Genomic DNA, 23,109 nt, shown 5'->3' with positions numbered 1-23,109 from the left:
CGTACGTACGGATCGACCCGTACGTGTGATTTTTTATTTTATTTTCTTTGGGTGGGGTTTTCGTTGTTCGCCTGCAATAAACGTTTTTTTTTTTGGGGTTTCGCATTCTTTTGGGTTTCGCCGATAGCGTTGGACTCCGTACTGCCGCCAGCGATAGCACCTGGACTCCGTACAGCCGCCAACGCACACCTTCCGGTACAGTCTCTCTCTCTCTCTCTCTCCCCCTCCCCGCTACTGTTGCTTCGCCATCTTCTGTGTTCTTCTGCTCTCGCCCCCCTTTGTTACCACCCTTCGCCATCTCCTGTGTTGCTGGGCTGTCGGCGCCCTTTACCCACTTTCTTCATTTCTCATACCTTCTAGGGATGTCAATGAATTAGGTGTGTTTAAAAGCAAAGAATTAAAGAAGATACTCAAGATGTATTTCCTAAGGAACTGCCATCGGACTTACCACCTGAAGGAGTAGTAGATCATCGTATTGACCTGGTCTCTAGTGCTCACCCTGTTAGTATTCCACCTTACAGGATGAGGCAAGCTGAGGAAGATGAGTTGGCCAAACAACTCGAAGATTATTTGAGGATGGGCCAGATCCGTCCAAGTAAAATCACCTTGGGATGCATCGTGCACTTGTGTTGCTTAGGAGAAAGAAGGACAACACCTGGAGAATGTGTATAGATTACAAGAGATTGAACAAGATAACAATTAAGAATCGTTATCCTCTCCCTAGATCAGATCAAGGTAGGACCAAAACGTACGTACGGATCCGATCCGTACCGTACATCCGTACAGTACGGGGATTCGTACGTACGGATCGATCCGTACGTGTGATTTTTTATTTTTTTTTTTTATTTTTTTTTTGTGGGGTTTTCGTTTTTCGCCTGCAATAAACGTTTTTTTTTTTGGGTTTCGCATTCTTTTGGGTTTCGCCGATAGCGTTGGACTCCGTACTGCCGCCAACGATAGCACCTGGACTCCGTACAGCCGCCAGCGCACACCTTCCGGTACAGTCTCTCTCTCTCTCCCCCCCCCTCCCCGCTACTGTTGCTTCGCCATCTTCTGTGTTCTTCTGCTCTCGCCTCCCTTTGTTGCCACCCTTCGCCATCTCCTGTGTTGCTGGGCTGTCGGCGCCCTTTACCCACTTTCTTCATTTCTCATACCTTCTATGGATGTCAATGAATTATGTGTTTAAAAGCAAAGAATTAAAGAAGATACTTGATTTGTTTCAAGATGTATTTCCTAAGGAACTGCCATCGGACTTACCACCTGAAAGAGTAGTAGATCATCGTATTGACCTGGTCTCTAGTGCTCACCCTGTTAGTATTCCACCTTACAGGATGAGCCAAGCTGAGGAAGATGAGTTGGCCAAACAACTCGAAGATTATTTGAGGATGGGCCCGATCCGTCCAAGTAAAATCACCTTGGGGTGCACCGTGCACTTGTGTTGCTTAGGGGAGAGAAGGACAACACCTGGAGAATGTGTATAGATTACAAGAGATTGAACAAGATGACAATTAAGAACCGTTATCCTCTCCCTAGATCAGATCAAGGTAGGACCAAAACGTACGTACGGATCCGATCCGTACCGCACATCCGTACAGTACGGGGATTCGTACGTACGGATCGATCCGTACGTGTGATTTTTTTTATTTCTTTATTTTTATTTTTTGTGGGGTTTTCGTTGTTCGCCTGCGATAAACGTTTTTTTTTTTTTTGGGTTTCGCATTCTTTTGGGTTTCGCCGATAGCGTTGGACTCCGTACTGTCGCCAGCGATAGCACCTGGACTCCGTACAGCCGCCAGCGCACACCTTCCGGTACAGTCTCTCTCTCTCTCTCCCCCCCTCCTACTGTTGCTTCGCCATCTTCTGTGTTCTTCTGCTCTCGCCCCCCTTTGTTACCACCCTTCGCCATCTCCTGTGTTGCTGGGCTGTCCTTTCTTCATTTCTCATACCTTCTATGGATGTCAATGAATTATGTGTGTTTAAAAGCAAAGAACCAAAAAAAAAAAAATACTTGATTTGTTTCAAGATGTATTTCCTAAGGAACTGCCATCGGACTTACCACCTGAAAGAGTAGTAAATCATCGTATTGACCTGGTCTCTAGTGCTCACCCTGTTAGTATTCCACCTTACAGGATGAGCCAAGCTGAGGAAGATGAGTTCGCCAAACAACTCGAAGATTATTTGAGGATGGGCCAGATCCGTCCAAGGAAAATCACCTTGGGATGCACCGTGCACTTGTGTTGCTTAGGAGAAAGAAGGACAACACCTGGAGAATGTGTATAGATTACAAGAGATTGAACAAGATGACAATTAAGAACCGTTATCCTCTCCCTAGAGCAGATCAAGGTAGGACCAAAACGTACGTACGGATCCGATCCGTACCGTACATCCGTACAGTACGGGGATTCGTACGTACGGATCGATCCGTACGTGTGAATTTCCTTTTTTTTTTGGTGGGATTTTCGTTGTTCGCCTGCAATAAACGTTTTTTTTTTTTGGGTTTCGCATTCTTTTGGGTTTCGCCGATAGCGTTGGGCTCCGTACTGTCGCTAGCGATAGCACCTGGACTCCGTACAGCCGCCAGCGCACACCTTCCGGTACAGTCTCTCTCTCTCCCCCTCCCCTACCCGCTACTGTTGCTTCGCCATCTTCTATGTTCTTCTGCTCTCGCCCCCCTTTGTTGCCACCCTTCGCCATCTCCTGTGTTGCTGGGCTGTCGGCGCCCTTTACCCACTTTCTTCATTTCTCATACCTTCTATGGATGTCAATGAATTATGTGTGTTTAAAAGCAAAGAATTAAAGAAGATACTTGATTTGTTTCAAGATGTATTTCCTAAGGAACTGCCATCGGAATTACCACCTGAAAGAGTAGTAGATCATCGTATTGACCTGGTCTCTAGTGCTCACCCTGTTAGTATTCCACCTTACAGGATGAGCCAAGCTGAGGAAGAAGAGTTGGCCAAACAACTCGAAGATTATTTGAGGATGGGCCAGATCCGTCCAAGTAAAATCACCTTGGGGTACACCGTGCACTTGTGTTGCTTAGGAGAAAGAAGGACAACACCTGGAGAATGTGTATAGATTACAAGAGATTGAACAAGATGACAATTAAGAACCGTTATCCTCTCCCTAGATCAGATCAAGGTAGGACCAAAACGTACGTACGGATCCGATCCGTACCGCACATTCGTACAGTACGGGGATTCGTACGTACGGATTGATCCGTACGTGTGATTTTTTTTATTTTTTTATTTTTATTTTTTGTGGGTTTTTCGTTGTTCGCCTGCAATAAACGTTTTTTTTTTTGGATTTCGCATTCTTTTGGGTTTCGCCGATAGCGTTGGACTCCGTACTGCCGCCAGCGATAGCACCTGGACTCCGTACAGCCGCCAGCGCACACCTTCCGGTACAGTCTCTCTCTCTCTCTCTCGCCCTCCCCGCTACTGTTGCTTCGCCATCTTCTGTGTTCTTCTGCTCTCGCCCCCCTTTGTTGCCACCCTTCGCCATCTCCTGTGTTGCTGGGCTGTCGGCGCCCTTTACCCACTTTCTTCATTTCTCATACCTTCTACGGATGTCAATGAATTATGTGTGTTTAAAAGCAAAGAATTAAAGAAGATACTTGATTTTTTTATTTTTTTTTGATTTTTTTTTCGAGAAAAGATCCTTTCATTAGTTATGTAAAAAACGCCCGTAGGGCTACAAAAGAGATCTCTCCTGCTCCTAACAGAGAGAAGAGCAGTGAATACATCATGGCAGCCCGGGAGACTCTCCCTAGGTGCTGCAAAATACAAGCATCAGTCTAAAGGACTGAGCGGCTAAATCATACAATGGGGGGGGAAAGAGCCAAACAGGTGGCCTGTAGTGCCAACGGGGGGATCCCGTGTGTAGGGTGTAGAACGGGCCGCAGCGCCAAGTGGTATGAAAGGCCTGGCGCCGTAAAATCGCCTCACCCGAGTCTCCCCGGATGCGGTCGTACTGTCCTCGCAGGGTGTGGATCAACTCCTGCCAAATCCCCCGAACAGTCTCTGCTGGTGGCTCTAATCTCCCCTCAAAGGCCGTGAAGCACCGGGCCCTCCAGGTGAACCAGATGGTGAGGCTGCTGAGGAGCTCCCATCGTAAATCCCTCTCCTGTGTCCAGCTGGCGGACGAGAAATCTGGTGCCGGAACCAGGCGAGGCTGGCCCCTAATAAATCTGATGGCCTGACTGCCCTGCTCCATCTCATAGCCCATAGCAGGCCCTGACGAAGTCGACCAAGCAGCGGCACCCCACGTAAACATACCCTCTGGAGAGAGGGGGGCTAGAATACGCAGCATCCGCAGCCAAATCTGCTGTGCCTGAGGGCAGTCCCAAAGGCAATGTCTCTGTGTCTCCATAGGGTGGCCGCATCGGACGCAGGCCGCCGGAAGACCGCTGTAAACAAGCCAAGTGCCAACTGCTGAGCCCCTGTGGGCGACCAGCCACTGAAAAGCCGAGATCCTGCGGGCCTGTCGACTAGCCCAGAGCCGAGCCCAGAAATCCTCCAGGAACTCCTGTGATAGTCCCTGCAATCGCCAATGCCCCGCTGCCGCTGGAGAAACCGTCCTCCTCGCCGTCAAAATATGCCGTCCCAGCCGAACAGTATACTGGAAAAATGTGATCTCTGTGGCCTCAAGGGATGCGTAAGGATCATGCCACTCGTACTCTCCGGGGTCCCACTGTAGCCGGGCCAAGGGGCGCGCTGCATATGCCCATATACGCCAATCCGGGAGCACGTCAGCAGGGTCGGGGTCAATATGCCACTTCCGAGAAGCGGCAGCCACTACCCGAATCCTCTGAAAGGTGCACTCTGCAACCAAAGGCGACTCCACCTCCACTCTCTGGAGTCGGCCCTCATCCTGAATCTCATAATAGAGGCATCTTCCATCCTCAGTGCTAGCTCTGACAGCAATCAGGATCTCCAACTGTGTGAAGGCACCCATCCACCGTGGGGCCACTGGCTCGAGAGGTGTGAACCACTCCTCTGTAAGTGCCTCCTGAATATCATCCCTCATAATCAACCCCCCTCTGAAGTGACTCAGCCTCTCCACCTGGGTCTCCTCTGGTAGACTGCAGAAAGCCTGCCAGTCTCCAAAACTACGAGCTGGGCCTGCCGCTAAAGGTCCCCAGGCTAGACGAGGCCGAGAACCCAGCATATGACCCTGCTCTGTACGAACCGCTGGGCTCCAGATGAGCGGCTGCCTGGCCCGCTCCTCAACACAAGACGGAGGCCGCTGAGAGAGCCCCGGTCTCAGCAGCTCCCAAGCTCTCAGGATACTCAAAGCAAATCTGTCCTCCCATCCTCTACTGAGGCCTGTCCTCCTCATCTCTATGAATATCCAGCGAATCTCTGGTGCCCAAGTACCCCCTGCAGGAGGCGCCCGGGCCTGCAGTCGCTGCAAGAGGAGCTCTTTCCAAGGCTCAGCGCCTGGAAGCAACCCCCGAACAATAAGCTTCCCCAATAAGGCTCTACTCTGATCGACTGGATCTATAATGCCCAAACCGCCCTGAGCCAGCGGAAGTGTAATAACTGCCCATGCAACCTTTGCCCGAGCTGGCTGACCGTCTCGCCCAGACCACAGAAAGTTCCTGATCAGCCTCTGTACCTGGCTGATGCAAGAGCTCGAGAAAATCCAGCAAGACGTAATGTACCACAGTCGCTAACAGCACCTGATTTGCCACCACCACCCTCCCAGCCAAGGATAGTCGAGCTGTACTCCAATACAATAGCTTCTTCCGAATGCTCAGAAGAAGCGGGGCAATCTGCTGCTCAGGTGACAAATCGAGGCCAATCTGGCATCCCAAATACCGCACTGCTGTGCCGGGAGGAATCCATCTAAAACCGGGGTCCGGACTCCATGCCGGAGTGGGAGCACTACTGATCCAAAAGGCCACTGTCTTGCGCCAATTGATCAATGCTCCCGAAGCTGCACTAAAAACCTGGAGCGACTGCTCTGCCCGAATAAGATTGGCCTCTTGGCCATGCAAAAATAAGCCCGTGTCGTCTGCAAACTCAGCATCAAGCAAATCCTCCCCCCGGACTGGGAGCTGAAGTCCTCTCAAACCAACCTCCTCTGCCGTCAAATACATACTCATAGCCTCCGCAAAGAAGAGAAAAAGGAAAGGGGCGAGAGGACACCCCTGACGGACTGATCTGGTCAGCTCAAAACTCGGCCCCCGACCTCCTGCAATCAGCACCTGGCTGCGAGCTGTGGAATACAAAGCTGCCACCCCTCTGATCCATCCTGGCTCAAAGCCCAGGCGTAGCATAGTGCCCTCTAAGAATCCCCAATCAACTCTATCGTATGCCTTCTCAAAATCGAGAAGCATCACGACCAAGTCCTCGCCAAGAAACCTAGCTCGGGCCGTCGCCTCCCAGAAAGTAAAGATGTTGTCAAGGATACTGCGCTCCTTGACAAATCCTGTCTGAGTAGCATGAATCAACTCCCCCAGGAAGGGCTGGATCCTCAAACTCAAGGCCTTTGCCAAGACCTTGTATACAGTATTGAGGATCGTAATAGGCCTCCAATGCCGAATGTCATCCGATACTCCCTCCCCCTTGGGGATAAGATAGATCAAGCCCTCTGAAAAGCTCTGCGGCATCACCCCAGTGTCCAAAACATGCTGAAAGCCCCTGCGGAGGCCTGGCCCCAAAAGGTCCCAATAGCGCATAAAAAAGGCCGGCGTCAATCCGTCCTCCCCTGGGCAACTATGTCGCGGCAGGACCCTCAAGGCCTCGGCAAGCTCAATCTCTGATAGAGGCGCACCTAGAACTGTGCGCATATGGTCTATGACCCTCCTCTGCACATGGGCCCACACAGTCTGTCTGCATACATCTCGATCCTCAGTGGCTGGCTCCGCTGAAAGCAAGTCACGATAAAAAGCAGTGGCAATGGCTCTGATCTCCCCGAGCTCAGTAGCTATAGATCCATCCGGTCTACCAAGCTGGCGAACCCCTGCTCGCGCATGACGGGGTCCAGTGATCTCAAAAAACTCCCCAGTCACTCTATCACCAAGCTGCGTCCACTGAGAGGCCTGACGACGATAGTAAAACTCATGTCTCTGCTCCTCTGCCTCTCTAACCTCCTGGCGTGCCTGGCTCAGCTGGGACGCCACCCACTCACATGCAGGCTGCTGCTCCTGAAGGCGCTGTAGCGAAGCAAGGCTGCGTCTCAGCCGTTGCTCCCGCTCGCGAATCTCTCCCAGTCGTGTCAAAGCTGCAGCGTGTAGAAAAGAGCTAAGATCAATGAGTCCCTGGGCACACTGGCCCGCTGCATCCTGGTCAGAGCACTGACTATCATGCCAGATCCTCTCAATGTCCTCAGCGAGACTGGGGTCTGCAAGTACCCTCTCTGGGATCCTCAACTGCAAGCTGGGCTCCCGTGTCCCCTCCTCCAAAGTCAGTATAACTGGCGCATGATCTGAAAATGAGGTGCCAGCAAGAATGCCGACGGAGCCCCCTCGCTCCCCCAACCAATCGCCCACATAAAAGCGATCAATCCGAGATAGATTAGTCCCTCCCTGCCGGCGATCCGACCGAGAGAAACTAAGACTGTCCTGAGACCGGGAGAAAGCCCATGCTGCCATGCATCAGTGATCCTCAGTGTCATACAAAACCGGTCCCAAGCTGCAAGCTCCGTGCCGTGCACTGTAACATGACTGCCTCCCACCCTATCTGCCGGGTCCTCAAGCATGTTGAAGTCTCCCCCAACACACCAATGTGCGGCCTCTGGCAATGCATCTGTAACCTGAGTCCAGAACTCTGCTCTGGCACTAGCATGATTGGGCGCATAGATGTTGAGCACACCCAATAGCTCATCATGCATCCTCAGAATGACATACTGTGCTCTACCAGGCACAATGATCCCTCGATCCACAATGGCCTGCCGCCATGCATCTGCAATAACCATGCATACTCCTCCCTGTCCACCCAAAGGACCAAACCCTGCAGACCAGAAAGTGTCCCATCTACCAGGCATCACCGAACCATATCTCCGGATCCTGCTCTCACCCAAGTGGTGCTCCTGCATCATCAGAATGTCAATGCTGCCACCAACCAGGCATCTCTGTAGCTCCTGCCTCAAGCAGCCTTGATAGCGTATAAAGTGTGCTCCGCCAAGGCCCTGTACATTCCATGAGATGATCCTCATGGATGTCCTACTGAGGTGGATGCTGTCTCAGCCGTGCGGCGGGCCTTCGCAAGCGGCTTCGATGGAGAGTAGTCCCCATCCGAACGGCTGCGAGTCTGCCCACCCGGTGTACTGCAAGAATCCCGGATCAGGCGCCAGTGGCTGTGACCCATGGCGACTGCCTCCTGCTCTGACATAGTAACCTCGTGAATACTCACATATCCTGGGTCGCGTGCCAAATCTGCAACTATGCGCACGACCAAATGCCGAATCCCGGATGTATCCACACCCCCGGGATCCAAGACAAAATGAGCCAACTCCCAAAGTCGGCCTAGCACATCTGTAACCTCCAAATCGCTCATGTGATGAGAAAACTCAACTGCCTGAGTCTTCAACGTGCTGAGAGCGAGCTCTAGAGTCCACTCCCGGTCACAAGGTCCACATAGAGGGAACGAGAAGGCCACCGCTAAGTCTAGTGCCTCCTCCCCGCGGGCCGGAGGTATCACTACATGCACTCGGATGGGTGCTGGCTCATGGGGGCCCTCTGCTCCAAAAAGCCGTGTGAAGGTATAATCAAACGCCGCCGAGCGCTGTCGAATGCCGAGGCGACTCAGCCGACTGCGGATAGATGAAATCCGTGAGGCCCTAATCGGCATAGGTCTCCTCTGTGATGCTCGAGCGAGGTCAGTGCTCAGCGCCCTCCGGACTGCAGGTGAGCGCCAGGGAGCTGCCAGGACCTCCCGGGAAGGCGAGGCGGGCGGAGGGGGAGGAGGGGGAGGCGAGGGAGGAGGAGAGGGAGCCGCTGCCGAGACCGGAGCGGGGGCGGGAGGAGGCGATGGTGGAAGCGAGGCGGTGGGAGGGGATGGGTGTGGGGGAGGTGAAGGAGGGGGAGCTGGCATCTCTTGGTCCTCGGTCGCTGCAGGGGTCTCCTCCTGAAGGGGAGCAAATCTGTTCCTCACGGGAACCCAGTGAGGCTGAGACTGTGGCTGCTGCTGCAGCGGTACCTGGGCGTGCTGCTGTGGCTGTCTCCCTCGACGGCGCCCCTGTCCAGGCTGCCACTCCGAGGTCTCTGTGGCCTGAGCAGGTGTCCCTGAGGCAGCCTGCCGAGCCGAATCTGTGGGCGGGCCATCCGTGGCCTGCTGCTGTGGTGAGGGCCGAGGTCTCCTGCGAGGGCAGGCCTTGGCCAAATGACCGACCTGCCTGCAAATGAAGCACTGGTTCGGGAGCCCCGAGAACTCCACTCTCTGATCTATCCACCCCCCCCCCCATCCTAGGTAGCTGAATGACCTTAGGAAGGGAGGAGATGTCAGATACCAACACTCTGACCGAAGGTAGCCCAGCTGCTCTGGCCACCACTGAAGCTGCTGAGGGGCCCGTCTCAAGAACCGAGCCCACCAATGCTCCGAGCCTGGAGAGGAGCGGAAGATACTCCCAGCGGAGACCAGGGAAACAAACTGTAATATGGAAGAGGCGCTCTCCCTGCTCCGCCGCAGCTGGGTCAAATCCATGCTGCCAAGGCCTGAAGAAAGCCCGAGCACCCCTGATATCCAGAGGACTCATGGCAAGGACCTTGGCAACGCTCTGGGCGGCCTCGAACTCGATCTGATAATGTCCCCGGCCCAAGAGCTGTACATCAAGGATCTTGCCCACATCTGCAAGAAGGCGAGCCTGAAGTAGATCCCTGATCTCCCCTCTGCTGGGCGAGTGCCGACTATACGGCAGATGGTGGAGTGAGCCTGAAGGCGTTCCACCTCTACGGTGAGGCTCGCTTCCTCTTCCGGCGAAAGAGAAAGCCTGATGGGGATGACCTCGGGGGCGGGCGAGGGGGCTGCGGAAGAGTCCCTCTGAGGCGAGGCGGGAGGAGTCTCCATCAGAGTCTGAAGCTCAAGCGAAGGCGAGGCGAAAGCGGAAAACCTGCAAGAAGCGGGCTGCACACCAAGAGGCGGAAGGACGGATGACGATGAGCGGAAAAAAAAAACAAAAACAAAAACAAAAACAAAAACAAAACCCCCAAGGGGTGAAAAGCAGCACGACAGAGGAGGGAGGGGGGGGGCGGCGCAAAAAGGGGAGGAGAGGCCCAGAGGGGGGGGGGGGGGGGGCGGCGACAACGCGAGAAGGAGGGGGGCGGGGCGCTGCTGAAAGGAGGCGGGCGAGAGGAGGCGAAGAGGCGGGGGGCCGAACAGGCGGCAGCGGGGGGGGATGACGAACAGGCGGCAGCGGGGGGGATGGCGACCAGGCGGCAGCGGGGGGGGATGGCGAAATGGCGAAGAGGGGAGGGGGGCGAACTGGCGAAGAGGGGGGGGAAGGCGCAGCGGCGAGGAAGGAGGGGGGGCGGCGCAGCAGCGAGGAAGGAGAGGGGGGCGCAGCGGCGAGCAGAGGGGAGCAAGCGGGGGGCGGAAGGAAAAAAGGCGCGAGGAGGGGGGGGGGGAGCGAAGGTGCGCAGAGCAGGGTGGAGGCGGGAGCTTCAGCGAGCGAGCGAATTAACGATAACGAGCAAGAAGATACTTGATTTGTTTCAAGATGTATTTCCTAAGGAACTGCCATCGGACTTACCACCTGAAAGAGTAGTAGATCATCGTATTGACCTGGTCTTCTAGTGCTCACCCTGTTAGTATTCCACCTTACAGGATGAGCCAAGCTGAGGAAGATGAGTTGGCCAAACAACTCGAAGATTATTTGAGGATGGGCCAGATCCGTCAAAGTAAAATCACCTTGGGATGCACCGTGCACTTGTGTTGCTTAGGAGAAAGAAGGACAACACCTGGAGAATGTGTATAGATTACAAGAGATTAAACAAGATGACAATTAAGAACCGTTATCCTCTCCCTAGATCAGATCAAGGTAGGACCAAAACGTACGTACGGATCCGATCCGTTCCGTACATCCGTACAGTACGGGGATTCGTACGTACGGATCGACCCGTACGTGTGAATTTTTTATTTTTTATTTTTTTTTGTGGGGTTTTCGTTGTTCGCCTGCAATAAACGTTTTTTTTTTGGGTATTCGCATTCTTTTGGGTTTCGCCGATAGCGTTGGACTCCGTACTGTCGCCAGCGATAGCACCTGGACTCCGTACAGCCGCCAGCGCACACCTTCCGGTACAGTCTCTCTCTCTCTCCCCCCCCCTCCCCGCTACTGTTGCTTCGCCATCTTCTGTGTTCTTCTGCTCTCGCCCCCCCTTTGTTGCCACCCTTCGCCATCTCCTGTGTTGCTAGACTGTCGGCGCCCTTTACCCACTTTCTTCATTTCTCATATCTTCTATGGATGTCAATTGTTTAAAAGCAAAGAATTAAAGAAGATACTTGATTTGTTTCAAGATGTATTTCCTAAGGAACTGCCATCGAACTTACCACCTGAAATAGTAGATCATCATATTGACCTTGGTCTCTAGTGCTCACCCTGTTAGTATTCCACCTTACAGGATGAGCCAAGCTGAGAAAGATGAGTTGGCCAACCAACTCGAAGATTATTTGAGGATGGGCCAGATCCGTCCAAGTAAAATTACCTTGGGGTGCACCGTGCACTTGTGTTGCTTAGGAGAAAGAAGGACAACACCTGGAGAATGTGTATAGATTACAAGAGATTGAACAAGATGACAATTAAGAACCGTTATCCTCTCCCTAGATCAGATCAAGGTAGGACCAAAACGTACGTACGGATCCGATCCGTACCGTACATCCGTACAGTACGGGGATTCGTACGTACGGATCGATCCGTACGTGTGATTTTTTTTTATTTTTTTTTTGTGGGGTTTTCGTTGTTCGCCTACAATAAACGTTTTTTTTTTTGGGATTTCGCATTCTTTTGGGTTTCGCCGATAGCGTTGGACTCCGTACTGCCGCCAGCGATAGCACCTGGACTCCGTACAGCCGCCAGCGCACACCTTCCGGTACAGTCTCTCTCTCTCTCCCCCCCCCTCCCCGCTACTGTTGCTTCGCCATCTTCTATGTTCTTCTGCTCTCCCCCCCCTTTGTTGCCACCCTTCGCCATCTCCTGTGTTACTGGGCTGTCGGCGCCCTTTACCCACTTTCTTCATTTCTCATCTCTTCTATGGATATCAATGAATTATGTGTGTTTAAAAGCAAAGAATTAAAGAAGATACTTGATTTGTTTCAAGATGTATTTCCTAAGGAACTGCCATCGGACTTACCACCTGAAAGAGTAGTAGATCATCGTATTGACCTGGTCTCTAGTGCTCACCCTGTTAGTATTCCACCTTACAGGATGAGCCAAGCTGAGGAAGATGAGTTGGCCAAACAACTCGAAGATTATTTGAGGATGGGCCAGATCCGTCCAAGTAAAATCACCTTCGGGTGCACCGTGCACTTGTGTTGCTTAGGAGAAAGAAGGACAACACCTGGAGAATGTGTATAGATTACAAGAGATTGAACAAGATGACAATTAAGAACCGTTATTCTCTCCCTAGATCAGATCAAGGTAGGACCAAAACGAACGTACGGATCCGATCTGTACAGTACATCCGTACAGTACGGGGATTCGTACGTACGGATTGATCCGTACGTGTGATTTTTTTTTATTTTTTATTTTTTTTTTTGTGGGTTTTCGTTGTTCACCTGCAATAAACGTTTTTTTTTTGGGATTTCGCATTCTTTTGGGTTTCGCCGATAGCGTTGGACTCCGTACTGCCGCCAGCGATAGCACCTGGACTCCGTACAGCCGCCAGCGCACACCTTCCGGTACAGTCTCTCTCTCTCTCTCCCCCCCTCCCCGCTACTGTTGCTTCGCCATCTTCTGTGGTTCTTCTGCTCTCGCCCTCCTTTGTTGCCACCCTTCGCCATCTCCTGTGTGCTGGGCTGTCGGCGCCCTTTACCCACCTTTACCCATCCACCCTTGCTCAGGCCCCCAAGGCAACAACATAACTCTCTCTCTCTCTCTCTCTCTCTGAGCTGAAATTTTATGTAGGTGGCTGAAATTTCTGAGATTTTATGTATTTATGCAGAACATGCTAACAAAAAAGGATCAAAGAAAAAGTGGTTTGATAATAATCTCAAGGATAAGGAAATCAATGAGGGAGACCTTGTACTTATGTATAGACTCCACAATATATATATATATATATATATATATATATATATTAGAAAAGGACCATTTTGAGTCTGCAAAATAACACCTCAAGATACTATGCATGTTGGAACCCTTGACGGGCTTGAAACCGTTGGATTCCTTCATGGTAGTAAATTTAAAAAGTATTATGGTCCTCTTACCAAAGAAGCCTTGTGAGCTACACATGATAAAAAGGCAACCAAGGAAAAAGCAAAATTAAAGATAGCTCAAGCTCGATAAGATGCTAAAGAAAGGTAAATCCGACAGCAGCAGCCGACAAGAAGCTATTCTGGGATCTGCACAAGCCTTTGTGGGAGAAGTTGAAGGAGACACAAAGGAGCACATAGCACCTCTACAAACATCCATTCAATTGGCTAGCCCTTATAGTAAAGTGATTTACAATGCATTGCTTGATACGAGGGCTAGTCACAATCTAGTTTCCTTCAATGCATTGCTCTTGATATACGAGGGCTAGTCACAATCTAGTTTCCTTCAATGCATGGAACCAGTTGTGAAAACCCCATCTCGTAGATACCTCTTTTATGGTGAAGGATATCCATGAGGAAGCAAGGTTCTTGGCCTACTACAAATAGAGTCATATTTTGATGGCAACAAGCACCTAGTGGGAAACTTCCTAGTTATGCCTACCAAAACATTACCTGAACCGATAATACTTGGTCGCACATGGATGAAGGCTACTGGATGTATGATTGTTTGGTCAATAAGGCATGTCTCTCTGGGTAAAGCCATAGATGGACATTCTAGTCATATAAACCCCTGCCAACTCTCACTCTTGTTGAGAGTCACACAACAAGGAGAAAGCTTCAACATCCACAAAATCTAAGGAAACCCCCTCGGCTTCAGCATTCATAGTTCAAGAAACTCTCGATTATTTTATCTCCATGAATTGCTCCATCTTGGCCTGCGCAGATAGCCCTAACTGTTGTGCTAAAGTGATAACCTTGCCAGAAAACTGAAGCACTGGGGATCCGTTCTATCTGAGTCCATAGAACTTATCTGCCAGACCGATCATCTACTGGGGTGGGAGGAATCTGGTCTTCAGGTCATGGACAAAGGTATCCCAGCTAAAAGCTGTGACACCTGTAGTCTGGTCTGTATAAAGATTAGACCAATGGTGCCACCAAGTGATTGCCTCACCAATGAGATGGGGAGCCGCTATGTGGACTCTATCCTGAGGATCTGTGATCCTAGCTAATGGAAAATGAGCAGTGAATTGATGAATAAACTGATTTACTGCTAAATGATCACACTTACCATCATACTTACTGAAATTAGGTTGACTTCGAATGACAGTAGTTGATGCTGCGGACTGCTGGCTGGTGAAGAGAGGTGCTAGTATCTAAGATGAATGGCCTCCTTTTCCCTTTGGTGCTCGAGTAACATACGTTCTCGATCGAGCTCTCGTTAGTTCTCCCGAGCGGCGAGTTCAGCCTGACGCCGATCTTCGTCGATCCTACGTTGAGCTTCCTCGTAGTCCCGTCTTTCTGCTTTTTCTTGTTGTTTTCTTGCTTCTCCTTTTTCTCTTTTTCTTCTCTCCGTCTGGCCTCGTCTTCTCTTCTTTGTTATTCCATTTGAAAGAAGAGGGAGATGTAGTCGGGGACTGCTGGAGGCGGAGGGGGACGTGCTGCTGTTGCCTCCAAGAGCTAGAGACGCTCCATGAGCAGTTAGTTCTGAGCTCTAAGAAGAGCTATGGTGTCTGCTGTAGTCGGAAGAGCAAGGTCTCCTTCGGGAGAGACTTCTTCCGATTGATGGGTACTCTGCTCTGTAGACATGATGCTGAAGTTAGTGGTCGTGCTGAAACGCAACCTGACCATCCAAGGATGCCCTCACGCTAGGATACGGTGTGTGTGGACAAGCTGAATCAAATACCAATGTAACATGCAACGGAAGTCTTCGTATTGGAGGATCTTGTCACACAAATGCTCACACCATCTTCTCTGTATCCTGAGTTCGCGAGTTTAGCAATCCACTTTAATACTTCAAACTTTAGAGAGATATGAGAGAGAGAGAGAGATGAGAACTGTACACCATATGGGGTCCCGAATTACCCACTGAAGGGCCCCCTATCTCGTTACTGAGATAATATTTGCTTTATTATCTTTAAAGAGACTAACAGTGTGACTGACGATAAGCCAAACGCAAGACCTCTAAAGACCAAGTGTTGGGCTGAACTATGCACTACTGTAGAAGCACCAAAGATGTCCAATCTCGAGCCTATGCACTCTTCCCAATGGTATGAGGGAGGGATGCAAAGCTAGGGCTGAGAGAGGGGCTGTTTGGGACTGTTCTAGATTGTATATGAATGCTGTAAATGAGTATGAATGCTACGTTTTACCTTCACCAAGTGGCTGGAGCAAAACGATGAATGAATGAATGCTGAAAACTGCATGGATGCAGAAAACGTAAGGCTTCCTGATGGCTGAATGCTGAGAACTGATGGCTGAATGCTGAGGACATGCGCGTTTGCTGATGGAGGGCTGAATGAACAAGCGTTGATGCTCCTCTTGCTGAAGGATGATACGCTTCTCCAAAACGCATGGATCTGAAGTGGAGGCAAGGCTGAATGGGATGCGCCTGAATGCTCCTTGGCTGAATTATGAGATGAATGAGAGAATGGGTCAAGCCCTCCTATTTATACTAGTAATGTTGCTAGTCGGTTGGCACTAGATGCTAGCCGACTGCTCTATAAACATTAAATGCTTAATGATGATGCATAAATGCTGAAAATGATGAAAAATTTACCAAAAAAATCCTAGATAAATCTTGGATGCTATCTGAGGTTCCTGCAATGGTCTAGATGCTATGCATGAATGATGTGCAATTTGCAGGATGCTTTCTAATGCAAAACCTAGGGTTTCTACTGACTCTATATGCATGAATGCGTCTCTTTAAGTGGGTTAAGGGACTTAGACTGACTGACTGACGATGGTTGAGAATCACCTACGTAGCTCGTGCCTGAATTATCCTAGACTGAGGATATACAATGGGGTCACGGCGTACGACAAATATCATCCTACTGGGTTCTAATAATGTGCAGATGCTGCACTACTGATGATGAGCCAGTTTGTCACCATGCACTACAGTGCAGAGTGCATGTGACAGTACTAATCCTCAGGATGAGTGGCCCAATCAAGCACGGTTAGGAGAGCCCTCGGATTAGGAGGAAGCAAGCTAATACATTCAGTCACCTTTTTGTACCATACATTTATTGGAGGTGGCAATTCTCATAGCTACTCTCAAGTTATCGCATGACTAGAAGTTGTGGCGGATTATCCCATATGCAAGAGCATGGGAAGTCGAAGAGCCATATATAGGGTGTGGTGGCACCTTGTCATATATATCTCCTCCGACTGGTTTTTTTTTTTTTGGGGGGGGGAGGGGGGGGCAAACGGCTGGGAGATAGGAGCCCAGTTGCTCAGTGCCCTAGGGTGGTGTGCGTGCTGCTGATGCGTGACTTTGACATGGTATCAGAGCTCGACCTATGTGGTCCTGGGTGGTCCTAACCACTGTTTGATCCAGGTGCTCGAATTGAAGGAGAGTGCTGGAGGTGGCAATTCTCGTAGCTACTCTTGGGTTATCACATGACTAGAAGTTGTGGCGGATTATCCCATATGCAAGAGCATGGGAAGTCGAAGGGCCATATATAGGGTGTGGTGGCACTTTGTCATAGATATCTCCTCCGCCTAGGTTTTTTTTTTTGGGGGGGGGGAGGGGGGGGGGAGCAACGGCTGGGAGATGGGAGCCAGCCATCGACGTTGCTCAGTGCCCCAAGGTGGTTGTGCGTGCTGCTGCTGCTGCGTGACTTTGACAACATTGACACCAACTAAATTTTCATTCTTCTCTCTCCTCTATCTTAATCATGTTTAAATCAGCATCTATTCTTAAATAAGCTTAGGGCTATGGATATGTATAGCAAGGCTTATGCGCAACCTACAGTTGGAAGGTTGGCTAGAGCCTAGCTTGCACCCCTCTTAGGGAGTTTGTACTAATCACTTGTGTTTTTGTTTAGGAGATCCATGGGGTTGTAACAAAAACACAAAAAACCTAACTCAGCATATGCAAACGCTACCTAGGATTGACTCGAACGCTTTGATACCAATGTTACGTGCATGGTAATATGGCAGACTTATAATCGATGATTAACACTACGTAAAGACATGGATAAATGCTAATCAAACACACAATAGAGAAGACCAAGGCCTACACTATTGTATATTGCAATGAATAAATATATATTACAATGATAAACATAGATCTGAATTGTGCATGACTAGTGATGCATATGCAAAAGGTTACTGGCTGCTCTTCATGTGCAAAAGCACACAAGAAATCTTATCTTCTATGATCCAGATGTCGGCCACTGCATGAAGGATGCACCTCAGAACTGTGCCTCTAAATCAATGTTGAATGCTTGAAAAAATGAATGCTCTATTGTAACCTTTGACCTCCTTTATATAGTGATCTAATGGCAAGTTGTTTTCAGGTTGACCATCCATTTTCAGGTCACTGAAAATCATCAAAAATACCATAAAACATGGACCACGTCCTTGGAACCTATTGGGCTAGCTAGGTTTAGAACAATCCCATGACCCAGCCCTGCCAGTGCTCGAGGCCAGAAGGCTCTAGAGACTCCCACTAAGAAAGCACATGACTAGACAGAGGCTTAAAAGTAGCTTGTCCTGTTGTACTTTGGTTTCTCAAACCACGTGTTAGCCTGCATGATTAATCACTTTAGGACACCTTTGTTAGCTGTTAAATTCTCCCCCCCCCTCCTCCCCCACTATCATGCAGTTGTACATAATAATTTTCTTAATATGTTGTATTGTTTTTGCTGATGTGCTTTTCTCTGAAATTATTTCTCCTCCCTTATTTTACATTAGCAACTACGGAGAAAGCGAGCTGACCTTCACAAGCAGATTCAAGACATAACGGCAGCAATTGTTGTGCTACAGCCCTTGTTCCTTTGCTTCTACGAGGTCCAGCTAAGGCAAGTTCTTTAACTAAAGGATAGATCCCCTCAAACCTTTCTGTTGCCTACACCAGCAAAACATCACGAAAAAGTGTTGTATCATGAACTCCACCACACAAAAATAATAGCAAAAATACGGGTACATCAAACAAATGATCACAACAAACAGAAAATTCTAGTACCTTTGTCCGAGCTCCAGCAGATGGAAAAGTGGCATGCATTAGAGAGTTTAATGCAGCTGGCGGAACGAGCCTCTCCCCTTTCCTTGATGCACCATTTTGAAGAATCGGTCGGGCTTTCTTTAAGTTAGTGAATAGTATGCTGCAAAAAGCAATTTAGTCAAATTTCCAACATTTATAAATCTGAAAGCAGCTCCCTCGAAATATTGGATAGAACTACAAGCTCCAATGATTGATGAAATGAAAGCCCCGACAAAAAATGATCCGTGTAATAAAACTTAAACTAAGTTACGTTTTTGCTTCTGTACTAATAGTCGTGTTTTAAAAATATAAGAGCAAATGAAAAATGAAGGCAGCAGTAAAAAAGTCAAATGCTCACAAACAAGCACATCAACATAAAGACTACAAAAGCGTACAACAATATAAAGGTTTCATTTTAAACAGAAAAAAATATCCAAAAATAGTAGCCAGAGCACCACTTATTGTTGATGAACTTTGGCATCTAATGACGCTTCAAGGTAAATGAAAAATTTGGTGGCCTCAATATGCAAGATGGCAAAAATGTCTTTCCGTCTAGAAAAACAATGAGGCTTTAAAAAACAATAGTAGAACAATAATAAAAAGAAAATAAGAGAAAACTTTGGGTGCCCAACACTCAAAAAAACAAGGTTAATGGTTGGGTGATACAAAAGTGTCTTGTACCTTTCAGCAAACTGCAAGGCAACATCTCTTGATGCTGGTGTGCTGGCTTTGCCACAAGCAAGTGGCAAAAGATTTTGCACCCAAACCTGCATTCCAACTACCAAATCTCCTTGGGAGACCTGCAGCCATAATTCAAGAGTAGATTGCATAAAGTAACCTAGTGCCTCAAAGTAACCTTACTAAAGCTTCAAAACAAATAGAGAAAGCTATGTAGTACATGAACAACAAGCATCTACCTCTTTCTTCCTTGCTTTTGACAGCTACATGAAAAGCATCAAACAATGGCCAATTCCACTCACCTGTCCATAAGCCCATGCCAGCATTGCTAGCTTTTCTTGGCCTTGAAACTGCAGGCTGGTTCTCAGAGCTGCAGCTTTGTGGAGCAATGCCTCAGGTCTTTTACGTAGAGTGAGAGCTATAACCACCAGCACACCTACCTGCAAGCAAAATGACAAGTCGCAACCATAAATCTTCATCCACATAGTTAGAAAACTTTTTGAAACTTGGAAAAGAAAGCGTAATCATTGCCTTTGTCTTGGATGGCAAAATGGGCATCCCCTTCGAACCCTTAGTATTGCTCTGATGGGGTTGCATATCATTCACAATGTCATTCAATCCCCAAATGACAAAATCTCCAAGGGCATCTAAAGGTTTGGCTGCTAGCCAATCAAATGCAGTTTTAATAACAGACTCGTTGACATAGCACAATGGTACCTGAAACAACCAAATAGGAGAAAGAGTTTTTCACTCAGCATTCAAAGAAACTTCAACTGCCTAATTGAATTCCAACCTGTTGAATCTGCATAAATAAGAGCTATGCCACTTCATGCAGAGCTACTTTCACTTTTCTCGAGAAAAAGAGAAATTTAAATAGTACGATTAAACTCAAAGATAAATGCAATAACAAAGAATTTGTGAGCCTACTTACCTCTACAGCCTTGACAAGGGATGATTCTTTCAAGATTTTATTCCATCCAAATTGTGTAGGAGTGACTAAATTGAAGGCCCTACCAAAATAATCTGCAAAGCGCATTAACTGCACATCGGGCAACTCGGCAAATGATTCCTGGATAACAAATCCCAATACAGAGTGAGTCATCCATTATGCTGGTCATATGCCAGACATTGATATTGTATCCTTGACTAACCCCCTATAAATGTTGACTCCCAAATAAAAAGAGGCTGATGAAGATCAATGCTTGCTCACATCAATTAAGACATTACTGCATAAAATGTAGCCTTTCACCCCCCCAAAAAAAATGACACTTTATTTCAAAAGTTAAATGTTAAAATTTGAACCTTTTTTCCAAATTAAAATTCTACTAGGACATAGATCAAACCCTGAATCATCTATTTTTTATTAGTAGGATATTCATGCATATAATGTTCTAATGCAGATCAAGCCCTGTAATAATCAAATTGTCAATTGATATGAAGAAATTACACAGGACTTACTGAAATTTGGGTTAAGAAAGAGGCCAGGTCAGACGCGTCGATGGCTGAAGCTGCCTCTGCAACTGTGACTTTAGGTTTCTTCGGTTTTTTAGTCTTAGGTTTTTTCTCAAGCTCGCCATTGGGCGCTTGAGGGTTTTCCTCTGCATCGTCGTCTAAATCGCTGTCAGACTGCGGCAGCCGCACAACCACGGAGGCAGCCTGCTCTTGGTGGAACGCGCGGAGAAGGGCCTCCCTGTGGGCCCTCTTCTGCTCGGCTTCCTTCTCGAGGGCCTGGAAGACCCGGCTCTCCGGGCCATTGCTTGGGTCAGATACGGGGACCGTTGATCTGGATCTGGCCGCCGCCTCGTGGCGCTTGGTCTTCTTGGAACTGGTCACTTTCTGCCAGCCATGGCTACTGATTACACCGCCGTTCTCCACGACTGGGGCGCCATAGGGGCCAAGACCTCCGTTGGTGCTGGGTTCATCGGAGAATCCAGTGATGTCCATGTCTGGAAGGTCACAATATGCAAAGGAGGAGGAGAAAACTGTGTGAGAGAGGGATGAAACTGTGCGAGAGAGAGAGAGAGGGCACGAGGGTAGCTTCTAAAGGGGAAACGAGAGGTAGCATCCAAGCATGCACAAAACCGTGCGCGAGCGTGGGATCCAGAATCGGGAGAAAGGCCGCGTAGCCGCTGGCGTTAGGCGAAAAAGCCAGAAGAGAAGGTTAAAAGTGGGCCGTGCAGTCTTACCAATTATCCTGATGGGCGGCGGCGGGACCACTTGACCTTCAACCGACCCCTCCACACTTCGTCCGCCCACCAACCCCCGCCCATCCTTGAAGTTTGGCCTTTATGTAAAGGGTCTCTCACTTCTCTCTTCTGGCAATTGTAAGTTTGGCCTTCTATAAAACTTATCTCTTCTCCCAATTCATCGATCCACATCGTGGTTGTTGTAAGTCTTGCCTTGTGTAAAGGGTCTCACTTCTCTCCTCTGGCAATTCATCAACTCACATTGTGGTTGTAAAGGGAAAAACATGAAAGGGGATGAGCCTTTCAACAGCATAGTTGAGCCAATGAAACCATGTAGAGAGAAAGGGTGTGTGTAGGGGTGCTTTGAACTTCAAACCACATCATGTGGGCGGCCCTCAATTGAAGGGTCTCTATTTCTTCCGTATGGAGGTGTATCGTAGAAACCTCACTTGCCTTAGGTTTATGCTTTCAGGCTTTGTTTTTAATCCTATCACATACTCAATAGCAATATTGAGAGGGACTAAACTATACATAGATACTCTGCCAAGGGAACATTAGTGCTCTTCCTCTTTTACAAAATAACATCAATAATGTAAAACATGCTCCCACATGACCTCATATCTTCCTATCCCTTTTGTTGAATGCAAAGTCACCTTTTACACCAACATAAGCCACCAACCAACACTTTGCCTACTCAAGTTTCATTACTCCCCCTTCACTTCTTACCTACAAGATTAGGTGCCAGCCATTATTTTGATATATCTCGCCTTTTCTTTCCTTATGTACAAAAGTGTAAAGCATTTAGCTCCCTTTCAAGGGTCCCTTGTAACTTTTGACTTTGTAATGTGTCCGTATGAAAGTAGTTAGTGCAATAAGAGTGTACATACTTTGATTTTTAATTGAGTTGTGTTGTTTTGAACGTGTCCTTGATTTGCCATTAACAAATGATTGTGTACTTGAAGATAAAGAAAATGGGTAAAAAGACACTTTAAAGGTGCTCATAAAAGTTTAAATAAATAAGCAATCATTTGGCCAACTCAAAAGAAATCTAGAGACGTACATACACTCAAAAGAAATCTAGACTCATACTTATCCTCGTCTTATTATTACAATTTATCCTCTCTCTAGATTTTTACTAAGCTCATATCCCTTGAAAATGTTATAGAGTTGGGATGGATCCTCACAAAGCACTAAGTCCATGTTAAAATATGTTATGTCTTGAAAAACAAGGGTTATTGGAAACTTATCTTTAAGCTAAAGTTGTTTGTATAACATTTATGTTGAAATTGAAGCTAATCCTCATTGTCACTCCCATGATCATTGTTGTCACAATATCGTGGTCGCTCATCCCACGGGTAGAGTCATAAAAGCAATGGTAAGCATGTGACCTCCGAGACTCGAGTCTCACATCGTTCCCCGTAATAGACTCGAGTCTCACATCGTTCCCCGTAATAGATTGAGCACGTAAACTCTTGTAGTGAATGGAGGTGTGAGAACATTAATCATATGTCTTTTTAGCTAAAGGGCGATTATATCTCACTTTAGCATACTTATATAAATCATTTGACATTGTTTTTTCTAAGGCTCAAATTAATTTCATATGGTGAATTTTCCAAGGGAAAACATGCTTTCTAATTTTGCATGTCCTTACGTTAAATCTCATAAAAAAACCTTATTAAGATCTTGTAGGCCTTATTTTAAAGCATTTTTAAATCCTTATTAGATCTTACAAGTCTTAACATTTTAAAACTTCAATAAATATGTATTTACAAGTTTCTTTCTTCTTCTTCTTTTTAACTTACAAGTTTTGCAAAACTAAACAAATTTCCTTCTTCTTCTTCTTCTTCTT

At 48.1% G+C, this 23,109-nt stretch overlaps 1 protein-coding gene across 1 annotated transcript in view; it reads right to left on the bottom strand.

The window, feature by feature from the left end:
- Positions 1-21,237, bottom strand: part of LOC147626730 (uncharacterized) — a 51,722-nt gene extending 30,485 nt beyond the window's left edge. The window contains exons 1-7 of the mRNA XM_086816752.1: positions 20,533-21,237; positions 20,006-20,143; positions 19,606-19,791; positions 19,377-19,514; positions 19,078-19,196; positions 18,379-18,517; positions 18,132-18,261 (exon numbers count right to left, since the gene is read on the bottom strand). Of these exons, the coding sequence (XP_086672878.1) occupies positions 18,132-18,261; positions 18,379-18,517; positions 19,078-19,196; positions 19,377-19,514; positions 19,606-19,791; positions 20,006-20,143; positions 20,533-21,018 (1,336 nt within the window). The 5' untranslated portion in view covers positions 21,019-21,237. The remainder of the gene's footprint in view (positions 1-18,131; positions 18,262-18,378; positions 18,518-19,077; positions 19,197-19,376; positions 19,515-19,605; positions 19,792-20,005; positions 20,144-20,532) is intronic.
- Between the last annotated feature and the right edge of the window lie 1,872 nt (positions 21,238-23,109).

This window comes from Cibotium barometz, chromosome 22 (assembly GCF_041138505.1).
Source record: "Cibotium barometz isolate CiBa-2024 chromosome 22, ASM4113850v1, whole genome shotgun sequence".
NCBI classification, from domain to species: domain Eukaryota; kingdom Viridiplantae; phylum Streptophyta; class Polypodiopsida; order Cyatheales; family Cibotiaceae; genus Cibotium; species Cibotium barometz.
The sequence above is the reverse complement of the archived record's forward strand: the minus strand, read 5'-3'. Positions and strand labels throughout refer to the sequence as shown.